Consider the following 25,702-nt stretch of genomic DNA (forward strand, 5'->3'; position numbering starts at 1 on the left):
CTCCTTCGCTGCCGCACAAGAATAAGAAACACGGTAGCATACATAAACAAGGAGGTTGGGGATGCAGCAATTTAAAACGTACCCCGGAATTCCTCCCAACGGGGTCGTAGAGCGGCCCTCTATATTACGAATTCCTCCCTTCCCCCTGTGTACCGCCCGCCCTCTCCGCCGCTACTTTGCTTCTTCCATCTCGCTGCCCTCTGTGTCCTCTTGCATCTTAGTCGGAATTTCGGTCGTATAAAGCGAGACTATGAGCAACCATGTGCGTTAGCAACCACCTTCCACCGGAAATCGAGCTCGCCGTCTCGAAAAGTGGATTTCGGTAATATGCAATCTGTAACCTCTTTTCGGCTATATATTCGGCTGCAGGCGGTACCCGACGAGAACTTCTCGCCGTAACCTCGGCCTCCAGCTCCTTCCGGTATAATAGAATTTCTTTTACGCGAACTCGTCGGCGATTCGTATCATACGAGATCGTTCGTTCTTTCCGCCACCTATGATACGCGTATTATACGATAAAGGGAGGAAAATATTTCCCGATATAAAATAGAGAGAGAGAGAGAGCAGTAGGACCAGAGGGAAGCAGACTTTCAGAAATCGATTATTCTCCGGCAAACCGAACAGGCGGATGTAACAGCGAATCCGGCTATTGTCGCTAACTCGCGATCGGTCGAAGAAAACACGTGTTTCGTCAAAGAAAGTTTCGACCAAAGTCCCGTTAGAATATCTAATCGATTTCTCTCCCTAGTAGCTAAGTAACAACGAGCGTGCCGAAGTTTCGCGCGAGGAGACTTGATCAGGCTGCTCGACTCTGACTCGAAAACTTATCCCGTCGCGTTGCCGTGCGAGTCCGAATCCTTTCGGGTTTAACGGCTATTATGCAGATCAGCGACGAGCCAACGAACCAACGCAACGCGCGGCTAAGTCAAATACCGTCAACAATGGAGAATCTGCAAGTTGCTTCATCGTTTCTGAATCGAGCGATTGACTGAACGGCGGTGTCGCCTCGGGCGGCTCTGTTTGCAGACATAAGGGAGCCGAGGCCCGGGCTGAACCATGAACGGCGAGTCGGGGGAGTTCAATTGGTGGCGGCAATCCTAGTAATGTACCCGTGGGGCTCTGTCAAAGTGCTTTCCAGAAGAGAACGACGTTGCATTCAGCATTCGGAAAGTTCATTCTTGCCGGAAGTGGCGGTGCTCGCGACCAACTAGCTGCATCCCCTGGCGAAGCTGCTCTCTCCAACGCAGCTTCTTCTGGGTTTCTCTAAAAAAAAAAAAAAAAAACAAGTAATCCTGTGAATAAAAAGTATCGCGAAACAGAGAAAAGGACACGGCGAGAGAATCATAGAAATTACGAAATTGTAGAATGATTTTGACGAAAGATTAGATGGTCAATTATAATTAAAATATTACGAACAATTCGAATTGCAAGCGATTTTATTCTTCGTCGTTATCATAGCTACGTATAATAGAATATTACGAGACGATTAAACCGATTTTTAAAAACCAGTAAGCAATAATAAAATCGATGTTTGTTACTGTCGAACCTTGCAGAGAATATTATCAAATTCTTGATAAGCTCCCTATCTTCGGATTCCTTAATGACTAAATTATAAATTTGGTTAAGAAAGGTCTTCTAAATCGATAGAAAGACTTGCCATGTTAATACCAACGGTGATTTGTACCTACGTATATATATCTTACGTCTTTTATCGCAAAGTTTCACTTTTGTTGCAAACAAACAACATTTATATTCATATTTTCAGAAATTAAAATTTGTAAAATACAGTTTGAATGTCTAGATCGATACTGGATAAATATAATAAATAACAAAAAGGACTAAAATTAATTTGCCTTTGTTAACTATTAACTCGATGATTATGAAAGTCTGTAGTCAAGGGATGACCTGATTAACGGATTAAGAAGAAAATTGTACAATACGTAAAGCACGAAGTAGTAAACGGATATGAAACAGAAGCTGGAGAACTTGACCCCAAAAGAAACGAGGAATGAAATAGGAATAGGAAATCTAATTGTTGGTTTGAATTGAAAGAAAGCCTTGCAACGTTTACGACGCGTCCAGCCAAGAAGGGGATTAACGAAGCTCGGAATCGTATACTTTTATCAAAGAGGCACACGCGCATCCCCGATAGTTGTTTGGGTGTTTTCACACCTCCATGCCCAGGGACTTAAGTTTAAAAACCGACGGCTAAATAATGTATATCACAGCGGCAACAGCCGGCGGTAAAACAGTTATAAAAACACTGGCAACTACGTTAGGATCAATTATTTAAGATGTACAGCTCCGTAAAGAGAGAGTAGACCAGTCGTAAAGGGGGTGGAAGAAAGTAACGCTTCTAGGACGAACCGGAAGGAAAGGGAATACAGGGGGTGGGAAAGGAGGTGGCCATCGCGGGAGTTATAAAGGTTGCAGTTAAAAGTTGCTTGAATTATCAAGGGACTGGCTGCTTCGAGACGGCGGTGACCGTTATTTTTGAGCTGTTGCGTATTGGAATTTGTACGTGAAAGTTCGCGTCATTTTGCTAGCGTGATGAAATTGTCAGGTAACAGTCAGGATGGAGAGAAATCCGTTGTCCATTGGTTACATCGCATCGGTCATAGTCGATAGCATTGTAGTAGACTTTTGAAAACGATCGAAAGTTAGTTGGTAGCGTCGCTGTATGAACAAAAAGAAACGTTTTACGTAAGATAGATAGGTAAAAATGCGAAAAACCTGTTAGACTCGACTAAAGGTGTAATCGTCAAGATAATCGACGAGCGATATCTTTTAAATTATCCCGAGGATAGAGTCTAGCGTTAATATATAAGGAAAATAAATTTTCAGCCGGCAGATTGATTCGTTTGGTTTCGTATAAAAATTATCGTCGTAACAAGGTTCGTAGTTTTCGTTGATTTCAACTAGGAGTGAATTACATTCTTTAACGCGACTAAATCGCTACTTGCGATTAGTGGTTAGTAGTGGGTTATGATCGCTTTAACTGTGATATCAGTATCGTTATTAACTGAACTGCGACGATCTCGTAATAGAAAATAGAACTCTGATTCTGAAATCAAAGATATCAGAATAGAGAATCAGGTATATGTATTATAGACTGTTTCGAGCTATAAACGAAGCCAGCTATTAAATTAAACTCACGAAACGCTTCTTCTTTATTATTACGATACAGGTACTCTTTTAAGCGTTTAAGTAGTCAACTTCAGATAAAATCGGAAAAATTACCGCAATTCTTCTCTTCGGTTCCGTTTAAACAACTATAAATACTAAAATAGCAACAGGAAACACATGGCTGCTGATTTTGCCGATGAGGAGTCCGTTAGAGAGGATGAGAACGATTACGATGTTATAATTATAGGAGCAGGTTTAGCTGGTCTTACGTGCGCATATAACATTTTGAGAAAAGAAACTGGGTTAGATGTATTAGTCATCGAAGCAAATAGTAAATATTTTTCGAAATCAGAAAATATAAAGTCGGTATTTGAAATGTTAAAAATATATCTTGATCCTTGCTCGATCTTCGATATCGGATATCTATGATTATTTTCAGCAAGTTGTTTTTATTATTAACCCTCCTTAAAGGCTATTATGGGTGGGAAACGTTAAAATTTACAAATTATCCTTGCTACCGATAACTTTTAAAAATGCCATCTTTGTTACAAACATATTTATTAGGCTTGTGTAAAATTAGGCGAGATAGGAGGCCGCATTTTACAAAAAAGCTTTAGCAATACTTATCACGCCAATTCCTTGCAAAAACATGTGACCGATCTAGTGAAGAGGTTACATATAAAAATTGATCAAGCATCTCGTAACGAGACAAAGAAAAAAGTACTGTGCACGAACGATACATGGTTTGAAATTTTACCGAAATTTTATGGAGCCGAGGTTCACGATTTTTTTCGAACGGTAACATAAATCGATATATCCGCTATACTTAACTTTAAATATTCGATATCTTATCACGAGCGATAAAATTAATCAAAGTATTTTACTTTGCTGCAGTTTCGATATATCATGCGTAAAAGTTTATTTTTCACTTAGATCGAAGAAAGTGTATTAAACTCAAAATTTAGTAATTATACGGAGAACGAAGAGGAAGCTAAGTATCTTGCCGAGACAAGTGTCGAACAACTACTACGTAAAATCGTTTATTTCCCGTATGCACGATCACTATGTCGAGCATATATTTGCAGCACATGCGGTACGCTTCTTTCAAATTTTTAGCAAAAATTACTAAACAATTGTATTTCTTTTTTTTTTTATAAAACATATAAATACGTACCTTTACATATGTATGAACGTATATATGTAGGTATAGTAGACGGAGTAGCAAGTTTATTCGTCCTTTCTTAAAAGAGCATATCAAGTGTTATTGTAATATAAAGTCTATCAATGACCAAGAAATAATTTATTTACCCTATTTATTTATTAATATACGTCTATCTTTCACCAAAATGTTCAAGTACCTGTATTTGTACATTCTTCGAAATGTAAAGACAGTCGTGAAGGACGAACGAATTTATTACCGAAACGTAATAACTAAATAATAGTAAATAATAGTAAAATCGTAGTAGTGTAATTTGTAAATTTCAAGATGAAAAAGTAACAAGTAACGTAGTAATTACGAGGAAAGATATCTAAGATATCCAAGAAAATTCAAATTGAACAGAAAATGAATAAACAGTTTATAATTTTTCACAGCTGTAAGAGACCTCAACAACGTCTCAGCCCTTTGGTTTTTCGTTATGCTGAACGGAGCATCGGGTTTTTTAAATCGATTGAAAATTATGATAGGTGATAGTAATCGATATTTCGTGCAAGTAAGAGATTACGCTATACATGGAATTCGTATACGATCATTTTTGTAAGATGTATAGATATTTCAAGAAAATTACGATAAGTTATTGACCTCTGCTTGGAAAAAAACTCCTACCTTGATTAATTGTTTGCAATATTCGTATTGTGTTTCTGCAGGATGGTATGTGTACGATTACGCATACACTGTTAAAGAATATTTTACGACAGCATGGAGAAATAAGATGCGTAGAGCCAGTTAGTAAAATTACGTTCAATGATGATCGAGCTTATGTGTCTACGACAAGGAATTACTTCAGGTATACGTTTTAATAATTCAAAAATAAATATATATTTTTATAAGAAATCGATAATTGAAGGAATTGTAACGATGCAGGGGTAGCTCTATCTCGTGCGTATCTTTAGTGATAAATACATATACACAATGAGATAAATACACATTTTATGAACATATTTCGTATGCGATACGAAACATTTCTGAAAGAAACGAATCTGAACATGTACATAAAGATACGTATATCGCAAACTTCGCAAAAACTATCAAAATATTTAAACAGTCTTACTGATTGCGTTATATAAAATAATAAACCATAATATTTTTGTGACACCATCTGTATTCTACTTTTCTAATTCTACTTTTAAGACAATTATTCCTGTTGTAGATATACCAATTCTTTACCAAATGTATGTTCGCAATAATTTTTATGTAACTTTTGTGTACATTTTCAAATTGAGCTCAAATTTTATCGATATAATAACGACAGTCGTATTTCATTACGCTTTACTAACGAAACTTCAAAATGTTTCGTATAACATAACACACACATACACACCCACAATAAGTACATATTACGTACATACATAAAGCTGTGTCGAAATAACAAGTGTCGAAATCAGTTTAGCTTTAAGTACGAGTGATTAGTATCATTTTTTACAGATGCGAATTCGTAGTTATTGCGATACCTCCATCAATGCAGAGCAGTATCATTATCGAACCATCTCTCTCCTCAATAAATATCGAAACATTGTACACACCGGCAGAAAATGTGTTTTTCAATGTGTTTTATAAAAAACCATTTTGGAGATCTAATTCTACAAAGGATATTATCACCACTTGGGATTCTAGTAACAATTCAAACATCATTTACGATGCAACTCTAGGCAACACGGAAGGAATCGTGTTCGCTGGGTTTCTTGCCGAACCTAATCTCGAACAAACACATAAGAGAGGACTGTTTGACACGTTGGAAGATTGTTACGAAACTGTCGAAGCATCGAGATTTTTACGATACAAAGAATACGATCAGTCGTTGATAAATGACGAAATGAAACCTGGTTGCCCTATGAGTGTCCTGAAGCCCATTTCCATTCAAGATTATATTAATCATACAGAAGCTTCTTACGAAAGGTACGAGGATGCTTTTAGGTATCAACGTAATCAAAGATGAAGCACATTCATTTTTGCTGGTAAGGAAGGAACTTAATTACCACTGAGTGTGTCATAAGATTAGAAAATAATTAAGATCCAAAAATGGGAAAGGTTACGTCATAATTTTAGGTTCGTTAATTCGGTGATAAAAATAACTCCAAGTTTGTTAGTAGAGTAGTACCGCAAGACTGATGTTTAAAAATTGAATATTTCGGATCTATTTCGTATTCTATATATGTTTTTGACATACTTGGTTTACCATTTCTCTTAACGTAAAATATACGATATACCGTGTAACGATATAAAATATTATTAATTTCTGCTTGTTATTGATAATTGAATTATTATACCTCTCGAGTGAAATGAACGCTGATTTGATAAGTGAAAAACGTATTCGTTTCTAATAAAACTTATCGATTTTGTAAGAATTTTCTTTGCCTCGAGCGAATACGCTATCAATTGGCCTGGAACGATAGACGGTGCGATCCAAGCTGGTGAAGTTGCAGCTTACGAAATTTTGTGGCGAATTAGACCCCAAGCACTTTCTTCTCGTGAAATGTCTCGTGTTGGGTATATACTTTATTTTATACCACCTGTACAAATAACAAACACACTTTCTTTCTTAATTAACATTAGAACAAACAATTATCGTAATATTATTACGTATACCTAGCGATTAACGCGATATTTTTATACTTATACGTTAGATGTCTTTTTATTTATTTATTTTTAGTAATATGTGCATACAATATGTTTTCGCAAAATCACTTTACGTAGAAATTTCCCTCTTTGTTTTCGATATAAACCGATTCGCACAAACCGATATCAATTAGGTACCAAACAATACTAAATGTAGTATCTACTTGATATAGAATCAAATAAATTTTAATATTCCGATAGCGTTCGTATGATAAATATTACGTTTCAATTTTTCTTTCTTTCTCAATTTTGCAGTAGCACCAAGATTAAAATAAAGGCAAGATCAGACCAGCCATATTCCTTGAAAATGTGTGTTTTACAGTATCTTGGTATACTTCTTCACGTTGCTGTACTTGTCTCATTTTTAAGGATCGCTTATGACTAAACCAAGAAATTATTACTATAAAATAGTTACGATATACATATTAGAAGTTTAAGTTTTAATAAAATTAATTCCTTATCATACTGTATCATATTTTATTTGATTCTTCAAAGTGCACTCTATAATAGGCACTAACAAAATTTTGCATACTTTTGTGCTGAAAAATGTAATTACAACCGACCTAGATGCAGGGTAGTTCGTATCAAACATAAACTAAACAGAATTATAAGGAAATACGTACATACGTACGTATATATATACGTATATTACACATGTAAAGACGTAAACATAGAATATGACCCCCAACAAGAACAAGATATTATATTTACAATTTAGCATCATATATATCAAACGTAGTTTCATGTTCTTAGTGTTCCCGTTCGTACATAGAGTACAGTGGTGGATTAAAGTTAAAATGTACCATATTTTGTGAAAATTCATCAACCGCAGTGCAACTGCGACGCCAAACATTACGAAAACAAATTTATGTACCATACATTTCAATCCTTTGCTGTAAGTGATTTTTCTAATTAATTTTTTGGAAATTTGTTCTTTTTCTTCGAGTAAATGTTTTTTTCCATGATCGTGTATAGTATTATGAAATATCGCGCTGGCTTCTATTATCCTCTTCGTTCGATTAAATCAAAGTGGACACTTTTTTTTTGGTAAATAATCTTATATCTCCGCTGTCTAACAATCGAGGCTGTATCTTATATGTAATATACAATAGATACATACATATATACGTTTGTTGGTACCATGCAATATCGAAAATATACATATTACCTAATTAATTTGCGTTGATTAGCGATCGTTCATATTGATTCGCAATGTCACAAGAAGATACAAGCGAAGATGAGATAGGATTGCGGACACCGTCGTTCCTCAGGAAAGGATCTCGATGCAGTCGTGGTACGCCAGGTAACATCACAGTAACATCCATGCGTTGACATATATCAGAGTACATTAAGGACAATGTAATTGATTCTTTTATCAATTTAATTTGAAATCTTTGCTTCCATTATTTTCTTCTTTTTCATACTGTAAAGTTACTATTAGCAAACTGTAAGATTCTCATGTTTGTGGAAGAAATTATATTTTCATTTAATTCAGTTTCAATTTCCATAGTTTCATGATAATTAATATACGATATCAACATAGATTATGATCCATAATGAACATTATGATGCCCGTTACATTACAGTAACTCCATCATCTATTACGAGTTCGATAATACTCGGTCAAATCCCAGAAGAGGTACTCCGTGTTTGGAGTCAACTACCAGAAGCAATACGTTTAGATCCTAGTTTGGCAGTTTTTCAAAGGGAATATGATCGTGTTCATCAGGCTATGGAAGGAAGGTGGATATTCTTTAAACGTGCTTTGTTAAAGGAATAACATAAAAAAGCGGCTACTGCGATCATTAAAGCACATATCCCGTTACACATATTAGATACTATGATAGTTTGCTATTTTTTGATTATCGAATGATAATACGTTCTATGTTTTATATTTTTGATAGAGTTTACGTACATGTATATTTTTTTGATATATCCAGCATTTGATTAGTTTATTTTAAAGAGTAGATCACAGAACGTGAACGTTCGAATCAAATAATAATAATAATCTATTGCAGATCTTTGGATGAAGCTTTGAAGAAAGACTGTCTGGTAGTAAATATGTCTCTTGGGACACAGTCTGCATTGCCACATAAGTAAGTGACGCAAGATCTTTCCTTTAACGTTTAAATTAAAATTGTAAAATATAGCGTAAATAAAAAACAGTATTTTTTATTAAAAACACCTGTTTTCGTAAATAGAACGTGTATATATAAATGTATTTATGGTAAATTTCAAGTACGAGAATTTATATGATAGAATGTATGTATGTATTATATTACGTAATATGGAAAAATATATAAAATGTCAGAAATAAAATACATATTTATTACGTCACTATATTTCATTTAATAAGTGAAGCGAATCGTTGTTTAAGTATTATTTCCTCGCCAAAAACAGTAATAAACACAATTAACTCAATACCAAACACAGTTGGAATATTTACCCACGATAAATTATTTGGGATTATGATATTGTATATTAATAACGAGAATTAGTTTATATAAATGAATGAATAATATTTTTATTGAATGTTACACGTAGAATGCAAAGTAAAACAGGCGATGAAGATGGGAATAACGATATTACAATTACACAAGGGACCAACGAAACGAAACCAAAGCTTTATCGTTATATCAAGTTAATCTTATTATGTTGCTGTTGGCTAATATTCACTGTAAGTAACAGTACTAAAACAAATTGTAAGTGTATTAAAAGACATTTCTATGATTAAGCTTTGACTTGGAAAGAAAATAATTAATCGCGAAGATAAGTGTAATTTTAACAATTGGTGCAGTTTAGAATACAAAAATACATTAAACGGAGAAAAGTATTTTTTATTTACGCAACTATATGTTAATATTCTGTGCATATCTACTGGTATTCGATTAAATAGATATCGTATAAGATTATTGTATTTTTTCATTCTAGCTAATACTGATAATTAAGAGCGAAAGGATCGAAGCGTTGCACCAAATTTCAATACCTAGTGGAGAAATAAAAAGTATCCCTTTCTTTACAATTTTGGTTCATTATTGAAGTAATTAAGACGATAAAGGCGTAAACATATTTTTCGAAACGCTGGATGGATAGATCATTGCATCGTACAATATTATTAAACCATTTCTATCACGAGAATGATCATGAATTAATTTTAAATTCAATTTCAGTATCGTACGAGAGAACGATTGTCACTGTTAAATTAATCTTTAAATTTTCGTAGGCTACAGAATGTTTGGTCAAGTTCCTAGTAAACATATCAATTTAATGATAGAAGGGTCATTACTTCCACCAATAAAAATGAAACCGGTAGAATACAAAAATGTATCTGATAGATATTTAATGGTATGGTTAGAACTACTCGTCGGTCAGGCAAATAATACTAATCAATTTTTATTAGGATCTGAAGAGATTAAGGTAAATATACGTATATAATTTAATTTACATGGCAGACAATTCTTATATTCTATACCTTTAACGAACCTTTTTTTTCATTTTTATCCGGAAACACGTTTCTTTTTTAACTAAAAATTTCTTTTAATAATACATTCATAATACAGTTACAAATATCACGCTATATTATGTTTAATATCTAAATTGATACGTAAATAAAGAAACACATATTCGTTCTAATTCATAATCTTTCGCATATATAGAATATAAGTGATGTATGGATTTTACCAATACTTCCGGAGAAATTGATAGATATATTTCCTGGACAGAGGCAGCAAAAAATTTTTAATTTAGAAAATATCGACGAAAGGCACGTATAATAATCTCACGATTAAATTACTATTTGTACTCTATGCTACCAAATTTTCCATTACACGTAACGCGTAACTCGTCAAATTTGATTCAACGTTAATTTTATTCAATTTTATTACGTAGTATCTAGTACGTATGCTTCCGAATATTATACAAATCTACTATTATATACGTATTTTATGTATCTTAATATTTTATATTTTACAGTACTCTAAAATACGGTGAGATATTAATTAAATTGAAAACAAATCTAGAATCCAGTTTTGCCATCTCTATTAGTTACGATTTATCGTCAATGAACAAAGATGATGGAATAGCGTATGCCGCAGCAGTCTTATTTGGATTATATATACTTATAATATTCGAGGTAATTAGCCACTAAGAGCTATCTATGCATTATTTAGTTAGTATTTTGATTTTTATTATCTATGCTTTTAAATGTGATTTAAATAATTCTAATTCACAATTGGTTGGTATTCGTAGGTTGTACATAGAACTTTAGCAGCCATGTTAGCTTCGACTATGTCTATCGCGATATTAGCAACCATAAACGAGGTAATATAAGAAAAAAAAAATAACGAATATTTAGGGAAATTTTTTAGAGAAACGCGAAAACGCGAGAAACGTTCATTATGGCAGAAATATTATATGTTAGATATTTTTCCAGAGACCAACTATGAATGAATTAATGTCTTGGATAGATGTCGATACATTAATGTTATTATTCTCAATGATGATAATTGTCGGCGTAGTCGCTGAGACAGGTGTATTCGATTGGTTAGCAGTCTATGCTTACAAGGTAACTTGCTTCCTCCGTCAAGTTTATACATCTTACATATATGTATACCCAATTAAGTATTAATATTGAACAACTGCATTGTTTTCCATTCGAAATAAATTACATACGCGATAATGTAATTCTATACATACACGTTCAATTTTCTAAACTAAAGTTTAACGTGTATTTCCATAAATGAGTAAGTATATGTACGTAATAAGTAAGTGAATAAGACCCTTTGTTTCCGGATAAAATAAATTTGAAGATTTACTATATGCGTGTACTAAATCAATTCATAACGAAACACGTTCAAACTCTATTTTTTTGAAAACAAAGATATAAACGGAAAAATTGTATTCTGACATACTGATTGTTTTATTCATACTCGGTCGGTAATTAGCCAAGTAATTAGCGACTTTCACGGAAACGAATAATATGAGAAATATTATTCTACATTCTACATTCATAAAGAATCGCGTTATACCCGCTTGTGTATGTTATTAGACCGAAGCCTGTATCTACCTATATCTACGTATAACGTAATATCCAGTATCTTTTCGTTGCGTACATACATATTATTATACATATATTGTACATATACGTATATCACTATTTGAAATATACTCCTAGAAATATAATTTCGTTTAATTTCTGTAGATAACTGCAGGAAAACTGTGGCCACTTGTAGGTACACTATGTTTCTTTACAACATTCGTTTCATCGTTCCTCGATAATGTTACGACAGTGATGTTAATGACGCCGGTAACCATTAGATTATGCGAAGTAATGGAAATAAATCCAGTGCCAATATTGACATCGATGGTGGTTTATTCTAATATCGGGGGTGCTATGACACCGATAGGCGACCCGCCCAACGTAATTATTACATCGAATCGCGATGTTATTAATAACGTAAGCATTACTTTGAATATCGATTTCTACAAATATTTCACTAAGGATCAAGTTACATCGGTACAATAATTTATTCGACTCAACTTTACTTTTAACATTGCTTTAACGTTTACTTAATATACTAAGTATATAATTTAATACAAATAATTTTTTGGTAACATAAATACCGCACTTTGTTGTTGTTTCTATACTCAGAGGTAGGATCACGATAGTTATTATTTTATTGAATGGATAAATCTATCACACCGTTGTGAGCCAAAAAAACCTTTATTGCACGCTAGGCAATACTAGGGATAAAAACTTACAAATACTAGGGATAAAAACAAAGCATCTTAAGCCTATCGATTAAATCTATCGATTGTAACTAGGATTATCTTCTAGTTACTATTTCTTATAACTAACGCATCTGCATATGGGTAGCAAGCACGAACTCAGGTTGTCATTTTCAATACATTTATTACGAGCATTCATTTTACAAACGAAGTATGAAACTGAATATATTATATTTAATTACGAATAAAATGAAATTGTAACTGTGAAAATTCACAGAATAAAATTGAAACATACTTCCTATTATATAAAATTAAGAATTATAATATTGATACATTTGATAACATTTAATTTGGTAACGTTGATACATAATATTGTTATTTGTTATTTAGGGTATCGATTTTAGTACATTCACAATGCACATGAGCATCGGTGTTATATTGGTAATACTTGTAGTTTTTGCTCAGCTGCGATTTATCTTCCGAGACATAGCTGTTCTTAAATTCGCCGAACCACGAGATGTACAGGTACGAACATTCTCAATTGTTATCTCTAGATTCTTGACGGCGGATTTTTATACGTCTAAATTGAAAAACATAGAAATGCACAGTACGCGTATAGCGTAATATACAAAGAAAGATATATGAAATGTCCGAAATACGTACATATAAGCAGTAGTCGCTAAAATAGGTATTTGGTATTTATTTAAAGGATGAAACAAACTTCTGCCTAGCTTTTATTCCTTCTGTTTCGTGAAAAAACAAATTTGCATAAACATCCGCGGTCTAGTTATCATAAATAAGCTAAAAATTCTTTAGATCGTAAACTTTTTACGTACTTTAACGATACAAAAACAAAGTTCGATTCTCATAGAGCGCTAAAGTAGCTGAATATGAAAAATATCTAACGGGTTTCTTTATGCGATCGTTTTAGGAATTAAGGCATGAAATTGCCATTTGGCAAAGAGCTGCGGCAAGTTTGTCGAGTTACAGTAAAGACGAAAATTTAGTGAGGGAGACTTTGCTAAAAAAGGTTCAACGATTACTCTCGCAGTTAAAAAAAAAGCTAATTACAGGCAGTGTCACCCTTGAAACATATAAAACCACGCTCGAAGAACTTCAGGAAAAAGTAAATATCGACTATTTTAATCACGTATACGTACAGTATCTTTCTATTTTTTATTAATTTAAATTGTCATCTAATTGAGCAATGATTGTACAATCTATTTAATAATTATAACGTTTATTTTAGTTGATTACAATATTATAGAAGAAAGATTTAAGCGGAAAAAAGACTTTTATAAATCGCTAAATTTTACTTTAATCGCAATTTTATGTTACAGTATCCTATTCGAGACAAGTGGTTACTAGCAAAATCCGGATTTACGTTGATCTTTGTGATCACATTATTTTTTCTGCACAGTATTCCAAATCTGCACTTATCACTAGGCTGGACCGCTTTATTAGGCGTTCTTTTGTTATTAATATTAGCTGACAGCGAAGATTTGGATGGTCTCATGGCGCGCGTAGAATGGAGCACTTTATTATTTTTTGCATCGTTATTTATTCTTATGGAGGTATAAAATACTTGGAAATTATCCATATACTTATACTATGATATTACTATATTATTACTTTTAGAACATTTTGTGAAATATGAGTATAAAAATGATATTTATAAGACGCTTAAGAGTAATGCTATATCTATATATGTACATATACTTAAATACATACTGTTGCGTATTATCGACTAAAGAGCAACCGGTCAGGTCAAACCGATCGGTCGATATCGCGTACCTCGAATGACTTAACGTTCAAAGTGGAGGAGATGGAATAACTCGAGTGTTAGATTTAGATGGCACTTTATTTGTATTCGTTGTAGCCCTTAACCGAACTAAATTGGGACTTTGTCGTCCTGTGTCTGCAGTCTTCGCTGCTTGTAGTTGAACTAAGTTGGGACTTTGTCGTCCTGTGTCTGTAGTCTTCGTTGCTTGTAGTTGAACTCAGTAAGGACTCTGTCATCCTGTGTATACTGTCCGATGGTTGAAGCTGAACTGCCGCGTACCCTTCCGGCTGGTCCTTGCCTGGGTTCTTCCTGGCCTCGAGTCATTACGTTTACTGCCCTGGGAGAACCGGTAATTCGGAATTTCCTAATGAGGAAAATGGGCCTGTCCGTGCCATAAACGGACGGCCAACTAAATTCCGAATACATTCCGAAACATACAATAGAAAAATAGGAAAGAATATCTTATGATAATAAAATTCCTAATTACCATTACCATTACCTCATTTACCATTTTTATAACAGAAGATATAAACATAATGAGTTTGATTATTATCTCTGATCTCAAATTTTTATATCAAGTAAATACTTCGAATAATTCTAACTTTTATGCTTCAGGCATTATCGCGTCTGGGCCTAATTGCTTGGATAGGAAAACAGACAGAAAAAATAATCCTATCTGTGAATGAAGAGTCACGATTAGCGGTAGCTATATTGCTACTGCTTTGGGTGTCAGCGTTCGCAAGTGCATTCGTGGACAACGTGCCCCTGTCAACGATGATGATAAGAGTCGTTACTGCTTTGGCTCAGAATAACGAACTGAAACTGCCACTGCAGCCCCTGGTATGGGCTTTAGCTTTTGGCGCTTGTATGGGAGGTAAAGAAATTTGCATGATAATCATTTTAACGTAATTAATAATAGTATTTGCAAAAATAATAGCCCATATTATTTAAAAATTGAAATATCTAATGAACATTCTATTCAAAAAAATATATGATTACTTCTAAGGATTATAAAATACAGAAAAGCAAACATAGCAATTAGAGCAAAATGCCTTGAAAAATCAATACTGACGTTTCACATTTTGATTAAGTCTTTAATTTTGTGAAATTATTTTTCAATGGAATCAATTTAATTGTCTATCGGCTAGAGCGTAATGTAAAAGAAACTAATTTACCGATTTAACGGTATGACCATGATGTTCCTGCTATCACTGTCACGTTTTCTTGCAAAAGTGAAGAATTCAATACAGACGGATTTTATTGTGATTTATGTAGTTGAATGGATGGGAATATTTGCAGGAAATGGGACTTTGATTGGAGCTACTGCTAATGTAGTTTGCGTAGGAGTTGCGGAACAACATGGATACAAATTCTCTTTTATCCAATTTTTCAAGTAAGTGCGCTCCTATACACTTTCTATTTCTATACATAGAGGAAAATATATAATATAACAAATATAATATATATACATCTATAAATAGAGAGAAAATTTAATTACATGCTACATCATTTAAAATAAAAACTATTGATACACGTTAAAATAAGATATATATCGTTTCGTTACGAATTTTATAAATAAGTAATAATCAAATCGTTTATTTTTAAAAAAAACGTTGAAGTTTCATAAATGAATTTGTATCTTAATTCGTATCTTAGTCGATAGATCTTTGAAATAAAATACGTACGAAAATAATATTAATGATAATAGTATTGTAATGTAACGATTATACATTATGATTAAGCGACTTGTTATATTTACCTCTACAGTTACTTTTTTTATACGTTTGATACGTTTGCGCTGCCAGCCGGTTCGGGTGCGTTGCTATTCTTTCTCTGTACCTTCTTGCACATCTGTTAATCTCCTCCTTGACCGTTGGTATTCCCAGATCTTTCCGAATGTCCTCGTTTCTAACGTACCATGGCGCATTTGCTATTGTTCTGAGTATTTTAGATTGCATTGCCTCTATTTTGGTTATATGGCTTATTGCTGTTGTTCCCCATAGTGCTATTCCGTATGTCAAGATTGGTTTTATGACCATTTTATATATTTTTAGTTTGTTTTCTATGCTTAGTTTGGATTTTCGACTTGTTAGCCAGTAGATTTGTCTCCTTGCCATCTGTATTTTGTCTATTATTGCTTTAATATGCTGTTTCCATGTGAGTCGTGTATCTAAGTGAAGTCCAAGGTCCTTGCCTTGTTTGTATTATGTGTGTGCCGTTTAATACAATGTTTGGTGGTTTCTGTTTTCGCAGTGTGAATGTAATGTGTTTGCATTTATCGGGGTTTGCTTTAATTTGTTTTGCTTGAAGCCACTTTTCTATTCTGTCCTACTGGACAAATTGTAAAATTGTAAAATAAATAAATAAATAAATAAAAAAAAAAAACTTTTCTATTTTTGTGATATGGTCTTGTAGTAATGTAACTGCTGTTGCAGGGTTAGTGTGCCTGACTAGTACAGCTGTGTCACCCGCGAATGTCAGTATTTTGCTATTGTTAGTTGTTGGTATGTTGGCCGTGTATAATGTGTATAAAATTGGTCCTAGGACGCTTCCTTGCGGAACTCCTGCCTTGATTTCTTTAACTTCAGGATATGTGTCTTTGATTTTTACTATGAAGGTTCTGCTGCTTAAGTATGATTTGATTAATTGGTACATCTGCTCCGGACCTCTACAGTTATTAGTTTATTATTACAGATATTTAATAATACTTTACTTAACATGTTGCATTTTGAAAAATTTGCCTAAATTGCGAATATTTATTTATTTATTAAATTCGTAACGTAAGGCTAATATCTGATATAAATATCATAATTTAACATTATACATACATATGAAAAAATTGATTTGACTTATATTTTAATCCGTTTTAATCGTACAAAATATCTATTAACTAGTCCAATATCAAATACCGTATATTCTGATCGTGAATGATATTTCGAATTCAGATTGAATACTAAATCGAGAATAAATGTATATCATTTTCACAAGAGCTTGTAGCTAATTCATTCTTCGTGTTATAATAATTTAATTACTTCGCCAAATAATTTTCAATGCGTTTATTTCAGGGTGGGCTTTCCAATTATGCTGACGAGTGCTATGACAATAACCATGTACTTAATGATCGCTCACGTTATTTTCAATTGGAACGGATAATGTAATTGTTACTACTTATGTTTGATATTCTCGTGTGGCAAAGATATCAAAATTATTGGAGTCAAATGATCCCATTTAGATTTTTGCGTAATATTTGATGAATTAATGATACAGCAATGTATAAACTATATAAAACTCGGATAAATAAGCAATTATTTTATAATAATTTCACTCTATTTTTCATTTTATTCTAATTCTTTTAGTTATAAAAGATATATGAATATGTCGCCTAATATTGCCTAAGATAGATCTAATTATCTAAACAGATTTTAATTTTGTTAAGTACAGAAAATATAAACGTAGCTATAATAGACGTAGCAATAAATATTCCACGTTAATGGTAGGTGCGATAAACCTAAAAACATTTGTAAACTTCCATCAAAAAATGTTTATTGATATTAATTACGTACACTAAATTGTAAAATAAGTTATGTAATATTTAAAGGAACATTATTTTCTATCTAACAATGATTGCGATGAATACGACGTTTTAACTCAATCGTTTCAAATGATCACAAATTAATTACATTATTAATCACAATAAATTAATAATCTTACCTTTCCTTCGATTTCACCGATCTATGAACCGTAAAGAAGAAGTTTTTCGAAACGTTTTAACATTTAAATCGTTAACACTATATAAATTAGTCATATTAATTAATGAACGTCATGAATGCATATAGTGTTCATACATATATATACATTGTGTAAATGCTATATTTTCGCTTTAGATAGACATTTGTTTTATTGCTTTTTATTATACATGTACAAATCTAACTTTTCTATTCGAAAGATGAAAATCTAACAAATTATAGGAATTGTATAATGAGGGATTTCTTGTATTCAAATGAAATTAATCGTAAATAAACATAATTGAGAATAATATAATTAACTATGTTTGGCCAACATACATATACTTGTATGTATACTCTACTTCATATAATATTATTATATTATTACTTTAAATTTTTTAAGTTTAATTCTCCTATTATTATTAGACCTAAATGTAAACAAAAGATTCGTAAAAAATAAATATCATGCATACATTAATGTACGTCTTCGCTAATTTTCGAAAATATCAATTCCGATTTCGATTTTTTGACCCATTGCTCAAGCAAAATATATATATATATAAGAAATAATAATCACTGACAATGATGATTACGATCTAAATATGTAGGTGTATAAAAAGTTGAAGGAACTTAACGTGACGATATTTTTCTACGGTTAAGTATTTTTAAATGTAACTTTTCGAATTTTCGATCCATTAGTTTCAGCTGCACGATACATGCTAAACTGAAACCCTGAAATTTTAGCACACAACACGTACTAAGCAGTCGAACGTAAACGTAGTATGTAAAATAGTTCATTTATGAATATCGGTCTACATTATGTATTACGCGTTATACGGTAGAGTAAAATCAACATTATAAAAACGAAACAGATATAGAAATTAACGTAAGTTACAATATCGATGTAAAGGCGAAATCAAATATTTAGATATGAACGTTTACATTTTACGCAAATGGTTGCATGCAGCCTTCGGATTTCCGAGGTTCCCTAAACTTATCTACATGTTGATTCTTAAAATTACGTTTACTATCAAAATTAAAATATTTTACATAATCGCTAATATTTTATATCATAAATACAACTTAAATATATTATCTTAAACGTTACTGTATATGCATATGCAGGGCCGGCGCAAGGCAGGTTCAGCGCGTTCACCAGAACCCGGCCCAGCAAAAAAAAAATTGATTACGTACATAATTACCATTTATCCTAATATCAATCATAATACTCTAATTAGACACGACGTTTCTTAAGAAAATAACTTACTTAATTTAAAAAATTAAATAAACTTAATTAAAATTAATTACATGCAACGATGATAATGCAAATTGATCAAACGTTTGCTTCTTCTTAATTACAATGAAGATATAACGTGTCTATGGAATTCTTCTTGCTTGTTTTAAGAATTTATAACAGATGTGAAACTATTTATGATGTTTCAAGCATGTTTTTATAATATGATATTTTAATTACTTTACATGACAAAAATTTATTCACCCTTAAAACCTCTGTTAAGTCCAAAGAAATCATTGACAAAATTCGTTAAAAATTTTGTGATACACATATATTTCAATAATAGCAAAACGAGTAAACTGTTATGAAAATCATGTTTTTAAAAGAAAATTAGTTTGTATTCTAAACAAAATTCATTTTAGTTCGAATTAACATATCGATTAAGTTTTTTATTTCATTACATATATCCATATAGAATTGCTTAAATACAATACAGAATACGAACTTCCTTAAAAACATCATTTTAACACGATTTAGTTTAATGGAATCTACAATTTGTTCAAAATTATCACAATTTGTTCGGCCAATTATATATTAAAGATAATTTAAATCAATATGAATACTATATCATCTATATGTTATATAATAGTAATTATAAAAAAAAATTAATGTTTCGCGCTACATATATCTATAACAAATCACAATTCGTTACATTATTACAATATTACATTATTATCGTAGAATGTTCGATCACCATTTGTTGTTCAAATAAACATTTACAAAAATATTAATACGCTGTATTAATGTTTGTTTGTTTATCGATCTAACTAGGCTTTTAATCCTTTTTGTAACCTCAAATTTCCAAGCGTATCAAATGCATTAGCGATCTTTTAAATATAGATATAAACTGATTATGTTTACTTCTGATTATTAAAATAATTCGTTCTTACAATTTTCCAAGTATAATTAATAGTTTTATTTCTTTCCCTTCACGATAATGAAATTACTTTATAATGCATTAGATATTTCATTAACTATTTATAAATATATTTTAACTTCATATACATATACATACATATGTATAAGTCTACAACAGCTTCCCTGTCACGAATACATATTCCAAATTCATTGTGGCTCATGGAAGAATGTAAAATACGCAATACATTCTTAGCACTATCGATAATTATCTGTAATTTCATTCCCCTTCTTAAAATATTCATTTAAACTGTTATATGTATATCATCCTAGATCACGCAAAAAATATTTACAATTGTAATCTAAAAAAATTGGAGAATCACAGCAACAAATGGGACATACTTATTATGTACTTATGTAGTTTTGCATTTTCTTATGAATAACAATTTCTTATTTTATTTCTAAGTAACATTATTAATAAAATACATTAAACGAAATTAAATTTTTTGTCCCCGTAAAACCTTTCAATTGATCTTTTGTGTCTCTCAAAACATAAAAAATATTAAATGTCATAATACCTTTTTAGACATTGTCAATTTATACTGATTAATTTTCTATAAAGATATTACAATTTTCAATTTTTGTGGAACAAAAGGTTTCGAATTTTCGCATTATCAAGAAATCTCAGCACTTGTGCTTTTCTACTGTACAACTGACGAAACTGAACGATTATAATGACGAAACGATTATAATGTTTATAGTAGATACAAAAGCACTCGACGATTATTTTGGCATAGTCGATTTGGTAAATCTCGGAATGCCTGAAGCAATATCTGGACTTCACATGAATATGTTCTGTTCGAAATACACAAATTCTTATAAAATATTTATACATATTATACTTAACATCTATTGTAACATAACATATGACTTACTAAATTGTTGAATGTTAATCAATTTCTTATGAACTACCGTTTATATCGCCCCTTTATTAACTGTAAAGCTTTTGCCATTAGTGGTGCCTTTGTTTTCTTTGCTATATTAATGAACAATTAAAAGAAATTATGTTAAAATATTACAATATTTTCGAACATTATTTTACTAAAAAACAAAACTCAATTCTATATTTTATATGCTAAATAATAGTTCTCTACGCATTTACTATGAGAGATAATAAATTTTTAAAAATTAAAATCATTGCAATGTGCACAAGGTAATGCATATAGAAATAGCCCCATCTGGATATCTCAGCTGCTATTAATGATAGGAAAAAATGCATGAGATTAAACTTGCTTGGCATCGAAGGGTACATAATCTGATATCAATAGCTTTTTAATAATGCACTAGCAATGTATTATTAGATAAATAAATCACCGGAATGTTCGATCACTTCCTAAAAGTAAACTATTTTCATAGTCATAGTCATCAGTTGACCTTCAACTATCTTCAATGACCTTGAATCACAGGTCATTATACGCGTCTTAAAAGCTCTATAGATGGTTACGTAGAAAACATCATTCCATTCAAAAAAACGAAATTAACCTCCATATGTCCTTTACGCGTCCATCTACACGATCATCTATATCATCTATTTATTATTTACATCAGCTATTTACATCAGAGTATGTACCCCTCGACGCTGAGCAAGTTCAGTCTGATGCATTTTTTTTTATCACCAAGGGCAGCCGAGATATTCAGCTGGTCTGTTTTATATGCCTCAACCATGCAGGATATTCCATCGTATATACATGCATAATATCTTATAAAATATGTCAGTAATTTATCATCGTGTATAAAAATACTTACATGGTTTTGTACGTGATACAGGTGGTGATGGAACAGAAATATTTGTAGCAGCTGTTGGTCCTCCACCACTAATTAATTTCTTTTTTATAGTAGATGCAGTATTAGGTACAGAATTTGCAGTGCCATATTTAGCTTGCTTTTTAAGAACATTTCTTGGAGGTTTAACAACATTATCTACATATGCAAGTTTAGTGGATCTTACTGGTACAGATTTGTCTATTGATTGTTTTATATTAGCTGTAAGCGTTTTCAATTTTGCTTCTCGTTCGTCTAAACATCGCTATTAAATAATAAAAGAATATGAAATAATAAATACGAAATAAACTAAGATATTACAAATAAGGAGAATTATTCGTTTTAAATCTACCTACCATATACATCTCGCGCCATGTTTCCATTTCTTCTCTTTGTTTATTTCTAAATTCGCGATTGCAGTGATATTTCCATAATTTATCTGTGTCTTCAACCAAATAGGGATTATAATGTTCCAACATAAATAACTGATCTGCTGTTGCACGTTCAAGAACAGGTTTTATAATATCAAAAGGCACACCACCAGTAAATTCAAGTGCTACATATAACAAATGAAAGAAATACTTAGACAATATTTTTATAGAATGATCGCTATACGTCATTTCATAAATAAGTCATAGGTAACCTACCATCGATATTCTCTATCAATACCCTTGTACATATCTCAAACAAAGTTGGTACTGTTGTATAACCAGATTTATTTCCTGAATATACTTTTGTCCTTTGCAATTAAAATTAAAATTAAAATTAAAAATGAACATATTGCTTTCATATGTATATATCTTCATAGTAATACAAAACATACCTTTGATTTTTAACATACATTACATCTGTAAGAGCTTTGTCTTCTTCTTTGCGATAAACAGGATTAATATATGGCAGTGGCTTGTAATTAGGGCTAATCTCTGGTAATGTAGATGCCAAGTCTACACTTAATGGCTCTAACTTTATATTTGTTGTTAAAAGAGATGGTGTCTATAATAGAAAATGTGCATTATGTTTATATTTATATTACTATATTATATACTGTAATGTAAGTAATATAATGTTATTAATTATATAGCACAAAGTACCTGTAAAGTATCACTTGTTGATTCACTTCTCGCTGCTATCTTTTTATTACTTGCAGTTGATTGTTCTGCTTTGAACATTTTTGCTGTACTTGTATTTGGAGAGCTGTTAGTACGTTTTCTGGATGTCTGAGCCATTGTACACATACCCAATGCTTCTGCAAAGCTAGCACCTGTATACAAAAAAACACTATTTAGAACACTTTTCAAAAATAATGATTTAAAATAATAAAATAAAAGAACTAGTTTATTAAACAAATAAATATTTTACCGGTACTTAATTTGCTGAATATTTAAAAAATTATAAAATGAATATAACAGTGAAAGATATAAAATATTATACATATTAAAAACTATATATAAAAGATTCATCTTTTTTTGGTAATGTTAAATAAAAACATTTATAAACTAACTATTTATAAACTAACCTGAATGACAATCTATTCCTTCGTCTCCATTAATTTCTTGCTTCATTTTTACCAAATCCTTCGATTCTTTTGATCCATGTTTTAAATGCTTTGAATCTGTATTGTTTTTATTTTCATGTTTGCCTTTCTCATTATTATGCTCCTTTTTCTTACATCTATTTTTGCTTTTATTATGATATTTCTTACAAGAGGAACTGTGATGTTTTGATTCGGAAGAATCCTTATTAGAATGCTGATCACTATGTTTAGTTTCATCTTTATTATGATTTGTATGTATATCAGTTTTATATTTCTGTTTTTCATATTTCTGTTTTAATTTACAACTAGATGAATCAGTCCGATATTTGCTACAGGTGCTCTTTGATTTCTCATGAGAGTCTTTCTTTTCATGTTTAATTTCAGTTCTAATTAACGTGTCTTTATCCTTAGGCTCTTCTTTTATTTTAACTGAAATTAATATGGTACTACTATTGTGCTTTTCAGAATTATAGGATACATGAGATTTACTTTCATCACTGTCACTATCTGAAATTTTCCTTCGTTTACTTTCTTTGTTCATAATATTTGAATCATCACTTTTGCGTTTATGAGCCTCGTCGCTACTTTTGAGTAAGTTACTACTATCCATATGTCTATTAGAATGTTTTTCTGTGTTATTAGACTTACTATGACTACGATGTTTAGAACTGTGAGTTTCATCTTTCTTACAGGCACTTTTAGTATCCTTTGAAGATTTTTTATCACTTCCCAATTCATTTTTATGGCTATGTTTAGTTTTATCATGCTTTTTTTGTTTCTCTAGATCACTACTTGAAGTTTTAGCAATATCACTATTATTTATTGACTGATCTTCAACAGATTTCAATTTGGATTCATGTTTAGAAGTATATTTATTGTTGCATGCCATTTCATTCTTTTCTGACTTATGCCTATGAATATGTTTTCCACTTCCTTCAGTTTTATGCCTGAAGAATTAGTTAAATACATATTTACTTAAAAATTAATAAAATAAAATGAAATAAAATAAAATAAAAATACCATTAGAAAGAAAAAGATATTATTATGTTTAATATCGTAAGAAATATCTTGCATCTTATAAAATGAATTTTTATATTTTATTTCAACATTTAACTACTACATGCTACAATATATAATGTTGTATATACAACATATCTATTTCATACATTAAGATTATATAAAAGTCATATTTCTTTCTATCATACCTTTCAGGACTCTCCTCAGGTTTTGGAGACTCACGACTGTCACTGTAGCTCTCAGGTGCATCAGGAACACATGCTTCATCTTCATCTTCACCTTCACTAGTTCCTTCACTAGCAACCATTGCTTTCCATTTTGCAACAAGCGCCTTAGCAGCATCTCCTATACCACCATCATATTTCCTCAAAGCATTTACTGTACGTCCTACACCAGTTTCTTGAAGATGCTGCACCGTTACAGGCAGATTAGATAGTTTTGAAATACAATGAAGTATCTGTAACACAATTGAAATAATATATTATAGCCAATACATTAATTACGACCTACTATCCTGTCAAACAATTATAAATAAAATATAACAGGAAAAAAATATTATAGCTGTGAAGACCATAATATATGAAGCAATTTAAAATTAGCACAATTTTTATTATAAGAACAATACCATACAAATATATAAATGCTAAAATTGATAGAAATAAAATTGATGTGAATCGTGTTTGGATTTCATTATGAGGTTATAATTCAACGATACTAATAAAACTGCATCATCGTATACGATGAAGAATATAGAAATTAGCGTACAATACATACCCTATCCTCGTTATCATCACATTTTTCAATATTTCGCTGGTAATGTTTAATTTTATCCACTACAGACATTATTGCGGCTCCCAGCTGCTAATTGGCGTCGCCTGGTAAAATCCATCTGTTCATGGATTACTAGTGAAGCACAAACTAATATACGATACAGTTAGTCAGTTCAATGCTCATCTGTGTAGACCAATCAGATGATGGATAGAAT

At 31.6% G+C, this 25,702-nt stretch overlaps 3 protein-coding genes across 5 annotated transcripts; 2 read left to right on the forward strand and 1 right to left on the reverse strand.

The window, feature by feature from the left end:
- Positions 1-1,148: 1,148 nt before the first annotated feature.
- Positions 1,149-25,648, reverse strand: LOC117206338 (transcription elongation factor B polypeptide 3). Of its 3 annotated transcripts, none has more exons than XM_033445584.1 (10): positions 25,492-25,648; positions 24,906-25,174; positions 23,683-24,647; positions 23,258-23,427; positions 22,990-23,159; positions 22,814-22,905; positions 22,523-22,722; positions 22,152-22,431; positions 21,285-21,381; positions 1,149-1,268 (listed from the first exon to the last, which is right to left on the reverse strand). In XM_033445584.1, the coding sequence occupies exons 1-9, from the start codon at positions 25,558-25,560 to the stop codon at positions 21,314-21,316; spliced, it is 2,283 nt and encodes a 760-aa protein (XP_033301475.1). In that variant the 5' UTR covers positions 25,561-25,648; the 3' UTR covers positions 1,149-1,268; positions 21,285-21,313. The 3 variants fall into 3 exon arrangements, with proteins under 3 accessions (XP_033301475.1, XP_033301474.1, XP_033301476.1); XM_033445583.1 differs by lacking the exon at positions 1,149-1,268 and adding an exon at positions 18,909-21,200 and having other exon boundaries at positions 21,281-21,381; XM_033445585.1 differs by lacking the exon at positions 1,149-1,268 and adding an exon at positions 18,909-21,220 and having other exon boundaries at positions 21,281-21,381.
- Positions 3,304-6,281, forward strand: LOC117206316 (amine oxidase [flavin-containing] A-like). The gene is made up of 4 exons (XM_033445543.1): positions 3,304-3,457; positions 4,720-4,838; positions 4,993-5,132; positions 5,771-6,281. Exons 1-4 carry the CDS (start codon positions 3,304-3,306, stop codon positions 6,279-6,281), a joined length of 924 nt encoding a protein of 307 aa, XP_033301434.1.
- Positions 7,465-18,322, forward strand: LOC117206337 (P protein-like). Its single transcript, XM_033445582.1, has 18 exons — positions 7,465-7,856; positions 8,152-8,264; positions 8,548-8,704; positions 8,980-9,057; positions 9,506-9,638; positions 9,893-9,965; positions 10,185-10,378; positions 10,618-10,724; positions 10,934-11,093; positions 11,210-11,281; positions 11,394-11,525; positions 12,162-12,416; positions 13,079-13,213; positions 13,620-13,814; positions 14,029-14,262; positions 15,087-15,345; positions 15,771-15,864; positions 17,537-18,322. The coding sequence occupies exons 2-18, from the start codon at positions 8,174-8,176 to the stop codon at positions 17,622-17,624; spliced, it is 2,457 nt and encodes an 818-aa protein (XP_033301473.1). The 5' UTR covers positions 7,465-7,856; positions 8,152-8,173; the 3' UTR covers positions 17,625-18,322.
- Positions 25,649-25,702: the final 54 nt, after the last annotated feature.

The sequence above is a fragment of the Bombus bifarius genome, unplaced genomic scaffold (genome assembly GCF_011952205.1).
Source record: "Bombus bifarius isolate JDL3187 unplaced genomic scaffold, Bbif_JDL3187 scf7180000008006, whole genome shotgun sequence".
NCBI classification, from domain to species: Eukaryota; Metazoa; Arthropoda; class Insecta; order Hymenoptera; family Apidae; genus Bombus; species Bombus bifarius.

What these genes read in the sequence shown, in the direction of transcription:
- LOC117206316 (XM_033445543.1), top strand. Translation starts at nt 3,304, where the DNA reads ATGGCTGCTGATTTTGCCGATGAGGAGTCCGTTAGAGAGGATGAGAAC. An exon ending in ATTAGTCATCGAAGCAAATA is followed by an intron (nt 3,458 to 4,719) that starts GTAAATATTTTT and finishes AATTTTTCACAG; the next exon opens with CTGTAAGAGACCTCAACAAC. An exon ending in GTAATCGATATTTCGTGCAA is followed by an intron (nt 4,839 to 4,992) that starts GTAAGAGATTAC and finishes GTGTTTCTGCAG; the next exon opens with GATGGTATGTGTACGATTAC.
- LOC117206337 (XM_033445582.1), top strand. Translation starts at nt 8,174, where the DNA reads ATGTCACAAGAAGATACAAGCGAAGATGAGATAGGATTGCGGACACCG. An exon ending in ATGCAGTCGTGGTACGCCAG is followed by an intron (nt 8,265 to 8,547) that starts GTAACATCACAG and finishes GTTACATTACAG; the next exon opens with TAACTCCATCATCTATTACG. An exon ending in TATTAGCAACCATAAACGAG is followed by an intron (nt 11,282 to 11,393) that starts GTAATATAAGAA and finishes ATATTTTTCCAG; the next exon opens with AGACCAACTATGAATGAATT.
- LOC117206338 (XM_033445584.1), bottom strand. Translation starts at nt 25,560, where the DNA reads ATGTCTGTAGTGGATAAAATTAAACATTACCAGCGAAATATTGAAAAA. An exon ending in CAACAAGTGATACTTTACAG is followed by an intron (nt 23,160 to 23,257) that starts GTACTTTGTGCT and finishes TTTCTATTATAG; the next exon opens with ACACCATCTCTTTTAACAAC. An exon ending in ATTGATAGAGAATATCGATG is followed by an intron (nt 22,723 to 22,813) that starts GTAGGTTACCTA and finishes TGTTATATGTAG; the next exon opens with CACTTGAATTTACTGGTGGT.